Here is a 9,628-nt window from a genome sequence, read left to right as displayed (position 1 = left end):
TGCCGATATTCATTCATAATATCTTTTTGATATTGGTTTGTTATATATGCTTGATGCGGCTCTATTAGCGTACCATTCATTCTCTCCAGAATAAAAGTTTTGTTGTTATATTATATGTACAACAATAGCAAAGAATTTGATCCGTCTGTAAAAGCTTGGGATTCGTATACCTAACGGTTAAATCAATATTTTGTAGCCAACAAGGTCAAGATGATCGTAGGATTGCATTGCCGTACGGCTTAGGCAGCCTTCTTTCACATATTATGCCTCTCGATCCAAAACATGATTCAACGAGGTCTACCACAACACAACTTACTATTGAGAAATTGCAAATTTTTTCAGCCAATATGGTATTCTTGTTTCGGACAACGGTCCTCTATTAAAGTCGGAGGAATTCACAGATTTCATGAAAGCAAATGGTATACCATCATCCCAAATCACCCCAAAACAAATGGCCTAGCAGAGACATTTTTGCAAACATTCAAATTGGCCATTAAGCCATTCATTTTATTATTTGCATTGAAAGATAACTACAAGATACTTTAAATGAAACATAATTATGAATGATTGATGTAGTCACAGAACTCTAATTACATTTTTAAACTTCTGTTAGAATGCATTTTACAAGATGAGTTTCTGCACAGCTCAGACCGTTAAAAATATATACACTACTTTTCTACTACTTTTTCTTTCTATATATACAACAGTTTAGTTTCAACAACCTAGTTTCAATGTCAATAATAATTTAATTATACTGTTACAACACAGAACTCTAATTACATTTTTAAACTTCTGTTAGAATGCATTTTACAAGATGAGTTTCTGCACAGCTCAGACCGTTAAAAATATATACACTACTTTTCTACTACTTTTTCTTTCTATATATACAACAGTTTAGTTTCAACAACCTAGTTTCAATGTCAATAATAATTTAATTATACTGTTACAACACATTGATATTGATAATATTAACAACATCTTCACTCCTCTGTGTGGTTACTCGTAGTAGTATTGATATCCATTCAAATATACTGTATCTTCTTTAGATAGATAAAATAGACGACGTTTATTTTGCCTCACATTTTGGAGTCTTCTGTACATTTTTCTCTATTCTTTTAACATCATTCTAATTAAAACCATATCAGTAATAATTCATTCAATTTATCAATAATTTTCTACACTCTAACCAAATACAGTTATTTTAAATATGAAGGAAATTTAACGGCCTCATTTAAATAAAAACAAACAATTTCATTTTCTAATGACTAAATTTACTACCTTTCTGTTATTACTATGGTGTTGATAAACTTAAAACTGACTGTAGCCTGGTGTTGGCAGATGCTTTGGGCCTTAAATTTATTTGTTAATTACAGAATAGGATGTGGTGGAAAAAATTAATTTGCTTGTATATATTACTCTATTTTCAAAGGTTTACAGTAGAATAAGTCTGCCTAAACTTCAGAAGAATGCAATTCATTCATGTACAAAAGACTAAAAGTGCCCTCTGTAATGAGGAGGAACGTAGTTGTGGTGATGTTGTAACACTGGCGACAAGAATAAGCCGAATAATCAAGGATAAACAGTCTATTTTATACATAGGAAATGGCAGTTTTAACCACGTTTACCGATATATATATATATACTATGTCAGGTAAAAGGGCAAACTGGATTATTTTAGAGAAGAGTTAAATGAGTCTAAAAAGCAAAAAAAAACTGTGATCATTGACCAATGCAATCTACACTGGGTTAATTTTCAAAAACAGGTAATTTTTTTTAAAATCATCTCTTGTGGTACTGTTCACCTCAGAACACTTTCCACCAGAGGTGACAGACTTTTGCAAATCAGAACATGCTACTTTAAAAACATTGGAACTGCCTCTTACATGTTTAAAAAATACATTAACAGAAGGACAATCTGATGATGCATTAACGTTTACAACGGTATATGGACACTTGTTAAATTTTGTAACACCAAATAACCCAACATGGAAATCATTGTTCCAGAACTATAATCCCAATCTGTTTCTGGCCTCAACCATAGGGGAACAAATCATTCCCCACATTTCTCCCAAAGGAGAAGATGGATTCACACGATATGATCCTGAATTAGTTAGTCAAATAGCATCAGTTTTAAAAACAGACTTATAATTTTCCCTGAAATTTGAAAAAACTGATTTATTTTTTTGACCGAAAAATGAAACGATATGCAGCAGGAAATTATTGTGATATTATTTATATAATTAAAGCATTAATAGGGACAACATCAACATTGACGTTGATGATAAAATTAATTCCCCGTTTCTTTTTATCTTTTATATTTTATTAAATCTGGTAAGAGCTGTATTATATAAACCCGATACATTATAAATTGCTTTTTACAGTTATACCTTTTTTTTTACAATTTCATATGGTAATAACGGCTAGTGCCAGAGATTTGAAACAATACCAGGTAAAAATGAAAGAAGTTATTAATTGTGTTTGTTTGTAGCAATCCAAATTTGAGTAGTTTAAAAAAAACAGACTTATACAAGATCAAGTATAACAAAAACAATTATCTAGTGTACGTTCTATATACAAGGCCATAGCAAGAGGGAAAAAATAGATGAAGAGGATTTAAATATAATTAGTAATATAAATTACATGGGCTGTCATCTGCCTTGACATAAAGTTTTAGGGTTCGAAATAATGATCAGACTCTAGGGCAGTTGAGATGTTGTACAGCATTGTATCAGTCAGTGTCACATCAAAACTTTGACCTTCAACCTCAACATCATTTTCAACATTTTTTGCAAGTTTCAGGTTGTGTCCCTAAAAGATAAAAATATTAAATATTATTAAACAGGGGAGAACTAAACATATTAATATCAACAAGTAGTTCATAATGTCATTTTAGCTGTCAAAAGTTGGAGCATGCAACCCAAGTGCCACTCTCCTGGATCTGCTCCCTGGAAGCATAAACGAAGCTGCTTTGTAATGCTTAAATAATTATAATTTTTTTATGACCTTTCAAGTCTTGTTGGGGAATACTTGACAGTCTTCATTGGACCAGTACCTACTTTGTCAAAAAATGAAATATGTAAGGCTGAAAAAACGCTTTCACACTGTACCTGTAAACTCGGTAGAGCAAAGTTCCATCATTGACGTCATCATAATATTCGGACTTGACATCAAATGTGAAATTGGATCCGTTACGTACTTGAACGTAGTTATGTTGTGTACGTAACCATCAAAGAACACTTGCATTTCAGCATTGAAGGCTTCATCTTCATCACAACTGGTTGGACAATTTCTAGTAGGTAGCTGTGGCATCTTACAAACTACAATTACATAATAATATCCTCTCGTGCACTTTGACATCGATTGCTTGACCTGGGCAGTTACCACCGTCAAAATGACTCAAAACCTGAACAAAATCAAATGAATAAATTTAGGAACATGACAGAAAAACACACTAATTACATAGACACTGCACACTGTGCAAAGTAAGATTAGTATAGGAGTTGGAAATGACCATATTTTTTCATCTCATACTGCAATACTAATTTATATAGATACTTTGCACAATATTTGTTAAATATTGTAATGTCTTAAGTACCTCATTTAGTTCAGGAAATTCATCCTGTAAACAGAATGGACACAGTCCAGTATCATCTTTACGCACTGGGTTGGCATTATCGAGTTCCTCACCACGTGGACGTCAACAAGCAATTTGTATTACTTGCCCAATCTGTATCCGGTTCTCAAGTCTTTGGTTTTCTTGTTTCAATGTCTGTCAAATTAAAACAGTAAATAAAATAAATATAAAATCATATTTAGCATAATAGGGTAGAAGTAGATAAATTCAACAAATTATTTTATAGAGAATACATGCATTCTGTATTAGGTAGGCATACCTTAATAATTGCTCCTGCTTTTCTTGGGCCCAGTCCGCACACAAACTGCATCAATGACTGTGTGCGAGGATGCTCAAGAGTACGGTTTATATCCACTCCAACCTCGTTCATACGGTAAATAAATTGTGTTTATCACTAATTGCTTTTGTTGAAATGAATCCCATCAACCCACTATCAAGATGCACATTGACACCGATTTCTTGTCTTGGGCAGTTACCACCACCATCAATGTCACACCATCACAACTTTTACCTTCAACCTCAACATCATTTTCAACATTTTTTGCAAGTTTCAGGTTGTGCACCTAAAAGATAAAACACAAACTAAAAATATTAAATATTATTAAACAGAGGAGAACGAAACATATTAATATCAAAAAGTAGTTTTAATATCATTTATATTAACACTCCTGGATCAACAAAGCTGCTTTGTCATGCTTAAATAATTATAATTATATTTTTATTATGACTTTTCAATTCTGATTGGGGAATACTACTTGACCCTCTTCATTGGACCAGTACCTACTTTGTCAAAAAATTAAATATATAAGGCTGAAAAAACGCTTTCAAAATGTACCTGTAAATGCAGTAGAGTTGATAAAGGTTGCAAAGTTCCATCATTGATGTCATCATAATACTCGGACTCGACATCAAATGTGAAATATATTGGATCCGTTACGTACTTGAACGTAGTTATGTTGTGTACGTAACCATCAAAGAACACTTGCATTTCAGCATTGAAGGCTTCATCTTCATCACAACTGGTTGGAAAATTTCTAGTAGGTAGCTGTGGCGTTTTTGAAACTACAAATACAGTTTGTTCCATTGTGCAATTCTGCAATTTAAAACATTGTTATATTACAATCATTATCTTAAATGCATCTCATAGGTTTAACTAAGCATGCACCTGATGCATACTTGCTCCAGATTTTGCACATCAAAGCGTCAACATTTTCCTCCTATAATTTTAACTTCTAAGATGCAACTGGAAATAAACCAAAGTAATAATCAAAGCTCGGAACAGATCTGACAGTGTCTAGGCTTTGATTAGCTTCTCCTATTTCTTATTTTCTTTTGAAATATCATAAATGCATGTAACTGCATACTAATTTCCCATAGTGGACAATTAAATGAATTTGAAGAAGCAAGTTTAAACAAGTTGACGTTGTGGAGAGTGGTTGTTTTACCTTGCTACTTGGCTTAATAATAGCCTCTCTTTGGTCCATATCCACCAGAAGTTTCTCTGCCTGTTTGAAGGCAATGTTGTAAAATGATTGATGAACAATAACACGCTTAATATAAGCTATGAAGAACAAATATTTACTGCTGCATCATGCTTGTAGAAACATCTTTCTGTGGCTCTCATTCTCGTTCATCTTTATAAAAACAATGAAGTTATATATTAATATAATTAATTGGAAACGATCTGTGAGAATGAGAAAAAGTCGTCCCAACCAAGAATTTTATTTAAAATTGCTTTAAATACTAATTAAAAGACAAATGGTAGTTTTGTAAAACCTACCTTCACTCTATCTTCTGGGTTTTTAACATGTTTATCACTAATTGCTTTTGAATCCCATCAACCCATTATCAAGACGCACTTGACACCGATTGGTTGTCCTGGGCAGTTACCATCGTCAAAATGACTCATAACCTGAACAAAATCAAATGAATAAAATTAGAAACATGACAAAGATAAACACACAGAATACATGGACAATGCACAACATGCAAGGGAAGATTAGTATCATAAGTACCTCACTTAGTTCAGGAAAGTCATCCTGTAGACAGAATGGACACAGACCAGTATCATCTTTACCCACTGGGTTGGCATTATCAAGTTCCTCACCACATGGACGTCGGCAATTTGTATTACTTGGCCAAGCTGTATCCGGTTCTCAAGCCTTTGGTTTTCTTACGTCTGTCAAATTAAAACAGTAAATAAAATAAATATAAAATCATATTTAGCCTAATAGGGTAGGAGTAGATATAATTCAACAAATTATTTTATAGAGAATACATGCATTCTGCATTAGGTAGGCATACCTTAATAATTGTGCCTGCTTTTCTTGGGCCCAGTCCACACACAAACTGCATCAATATATCCACTCCAACCTCGTTCTCAAGGGTCACTTCTTGGAATAAAGACCTCAAATCCTTGTATCGATTGGTTAATTCCGCACGGATATCGTACAAAGTAACTGTTTTGTTTCTATAGTTCTAGTAAACGAAAAAAATTAAATATTTATGACATATTCATATAAAATGGCAGGAAGAATAACTTTATAGTAGGTGAGTTTTCATCCATGTACTGTAAGTTACAAAGTCTAGACTACAACCTGTTCGTTACCTGGCTAACTCCTATGCAATTGATAGAGAATACAGCGTTCTGCATTAGGTAGGCATACCTTAATAATTGCTCCTGCTTTTCTTGGGCCCAGTCCGCACACAAACTGCATCAATGACTGTGTGTGAGGATGCTCAAGAGTACGGTTTATATCCACTCCAACCTCGTTCACACTGTAAATAAATTCCTGATAAGCTTGTTTATCACTAATTGCTTTAATTGGAATGAATCCCATCAACCCTTTATCAAGACGCACTTGACACCGATTGGTTGTCCTGGGCAGTTACCACCGTCAAAACCTGAACAAAATCAAATGAATAAAATTAGAAACATGACAAAGGAAAACACACACATTTCGTGGATGTCGACGAACAATTTGTTTTACTTGTCCTGCAATCAAATAAAATGACATTCTTTCTTCAAATTTTTCCAGTTTCCAGGTAAATAGAGGGTGATTAATAAACACATTTTCACTGTAGCTTACCAATATAAAATGTGGCCAGTGTTTTTTTTAGTAAACATCTGGAATCTTCAGGGGTCACTTCTTGGAATAAAGACCTCAAATCCTTGTATCGATTGGTTAATTTTGCACGGATATCGTACAAAGTAATTGTTTTTTCCATAGTTCTAGTAAAAGAAAAAAATTAAATGTTTATGACATATTCATATAAAATTGTAGGAAGAATAACTTTATAGTATGTGAGTTTCCATACATGTACTGTAAGTGCTACAAAGGCTAGACTACAACTGTTCGTTACCTGGCTAACTCCTCTGCAAAAGCGTCCAAATCTAAATCTCGTAGCTTCTCAAGAATGTCATTCAAGGCATCTGCAGCTGACTCGTACTCAAAAGCATCTACTGCCATCTTACAAATGTCTCCAGGTGTACATGTGTACAGTCGAGTACCTCCACATACGTCAGTACTGTAGTAAACATTAATTTATGAGGTTCCATTTATAAATCTTTGTTTTTTGCATCATTGTATGAATACTTCATTTCATTTATTGGCACAAACAGTCACAATATCACAGGTGATGACCACATCCCCTGATTAACTGATATAAAAGTAGCTATGTTGAATGTTTACCTTTCACCCATCTTTGCTGTATCAATCTTAATAAAACCAGCACAATTTATAAATACTTTTGAGACCCAAATTGCAAGTAATTGTCACAAGCTGTTTCTGGTTCTCAAGCCTTTGGTTTTCTTCTTTCTATGTCTGTCAAATTAAAACAGTAAATAAATATAAAATCATATTTAGCATAATAGGGTAGGAGTAGATATAATTCAATGAATTATTTTATAGAGAATACATGCATTCTGCATTAGGTAGGCATACCTTAATAATTGCTCCTGCATTTCTTGGGCCCAGTTCGCACACAAACTGCATCAATGACTGTGTGTGAGGATGCTCAAGAGTACGGTTTATATCCACTCTAACCTCGTTCACACGGTAAATAAATTTCTGATAAGCTTGTTTATCACTAATTGCTTTTGTTAAAATGAACCCATCAAGACGCACTTTGACACCGATTTGTCTTGGGCAGTTACCACCGTACTTCGTGCTATGGAGATAGCTTGACGCAGTTGTAGATGGTATTGCTGGAATTCACTCTGTAATCGAAAATAATACTTTAAGTAATGCTTAACTTATTACATACTTGATAGCAACAACAATGACAATAATCCAGTAGCTGTATTCTCCAATCATACTTAGTTTAAGTGAAATATTTAGAATTAAAAAACAATTAACAAAAGGTAAAGTTTATTTTTTTTAAGCAACATTTTTATCATTTCACAGCACAACACATATACTTATTGTAGGAAAGTGGTACCATGTGGAATTAGTAATCTTATGACAAAAAAAAAATGTTTACAATACCTCTGCAATATTTGATGTCTGAAAAATCATAGCAACATTATCCTCAATTTTCCACATTGATAGGTGTTATCTGCTGCTCGGTTTCCAGTTCACCGATACATTGCTGAATGTCCCGGATTACCCTTCTAAAACACCAAGAAAAAAATATTAATAATATTATTATTCAACTATGTTATTACTGGACAGTCTTGGTCTGGCCTGTTATGTTGCTGTCTGCTGTTCCAGAAATGTCCTGTGTCCTGTATTGGAGGACTGGACTGTGAATAGACATCACCAACTGCTTTTAAAATTATTTGTATAGTATTATTATACAAAGCAATATAGTCTAAATACTTGTAAAGTAAGGTAATCCCAAAATAAATGTTTGAACTAACCTGGACTCTGCCATAACACCACATGAGGCTTTTTACTTGGAAGTCTTCTTTGAGTTTTTCAATATCTACTTCATTGAACTCCTTATCTTGTTTAAAATAACTTTGGTACTTTTGAGAAAGTTTGGTAGATGAACTTCTCTTTCGCCATCCATTTTTTTTAACACAGAAACTTTTCAGTAACTTCAAAAACTTTTTTCAGGAATCTTTTTCAAAACAACTTTTTTTGTATTTTATTTTTTGTTTATTTTTTTTTATTTTTTTATTTTTTTTAAACTGCAACGAAACTCCGCTTTTAAAAGCGAAAAAACCTTCTAAAAGTTCTTTTTCAAACAATTTTTTTGTATTTTATTTTTTTTATTTTTTTTGTATTTTTATTTTTTTTATAAAACGGCTTGAGCTGCCCGGATAGGTATAGCTTCATCCTAGGTCGAAATGCACCCAATAAAATTACACTACAAAACTATGCCCAAATCATATACACAACAAGAAAAGAAAATAATAACACAAGGAATAAGAAAAGCAATGAAAATAAACAGAAGAATGACAAAAATAGAAATTGAACAATAAGATAAAAAAAAATAACATAATAAAAAAGAAAGAAAAACAAGCCTGTGGCCAGGTACCAGATATCTTTGTCAATTTAAATAAACATTTAGGTTATTCAATAATATGTGTTCTTTTGGATTGTTTTATATATAGTATAGTATTTTTTTTTTTAAACTGCACAGAAACACCGTTTTCAAAAGCGAAAAAGTGAAAGTACCTTCTAGAAGTTCTTTTTCAAAACAATTTTTTTGTATTTTATTTTTTGTATTTTTTTTGTATTTTTTTTTTTTCATGAGAACCAGAAAAAAGTAGACTTGAATGAAATTTTGTCTTGGCATTTTCTTGTCTGCATTGATTACAGAGAGTGTTTTATCTCTGTCCATGATATACATGGATGCAGACAGTAGTAAATACTAAGCATGGTGGCCACAGGAAGTAAAATAAAAGTAGAAGTAAAGTAGATAAAAGGAAGAAAAATAAAAAAGAAAAAGGAATGCAGAGAGAGAAAAAGTTCCTGCAGCTGCATGAAAAGGCACAGTGTGAGGCATCAGGACACAGATAGCTGAGCATGTAATCCATCCGAATCA

At 32.8% G+C, this 9,628-nt stretch overlaps 1 protein-coding gene across 1 annotated transcript; it reads right to left on the bottom strand.

Moving 5' to 3' along the window:
• Positions 1-2,736: 2,736 nt before the first annotated feature.
• LOC144855317 (transcription elongation factor SPT6-like) lies at positions 2,737-9,056 on the bottom strand. The gene is made up of 12 exons (XM_078713136.1): positions 8,496-9,056; positions 8,122-8,246; positions 7,579-7,853; positions 7,327-7,458; positions 6,998-7,162; positions 6,724-6,866; positions 6,301-6,538; positions 5,939-6,112; positions 5,650-5,813; positions 3,894-4,197; positions 3,596-3,769; positions 2,737-2,808 (listed from the first exon to the last, which is right to left on the bottom strand). Exons 4-7 carry the CDS (start codon positions 7,335-7,337, stop codon positions 6,474-6,476), a joined length of 384 nt encoding a protein of 127 aa, XP_078569262.1. The 5' UTR covers positions 7,338-7,458; positions 7,579-7,853; positions 8,122-8,246; positions 8,496-9,056; the 3' UTR covers positions 2,737-2,808; positions 3,596-3,769; positions 3,894-4,197; positions 5,650-5,813; positions 5,939-6,112; positions 6,301-6,473.
• Positions 9,057-9,628: the final 572 nt, after the last annotated feature.

This window comes from Antedon bifida, chromosome 11, assembly GCF_963402885.1.
Source record: "Antedon bifida chromosome 11, ecAntBifi1.1, whole genome shotgun sequence".
Taxonomy (NCBI): Eukaryota; Metazoa; Echinodermata; class Crinoidea; order Comatulida; family Antedonidae; genus Antedon; species Antedon bifida.
The sequence above is the reverse complement of the archived record's forward strand: the minus strand, read 5'-3'. Positions and strand labels throughout refer to the sequence as shown.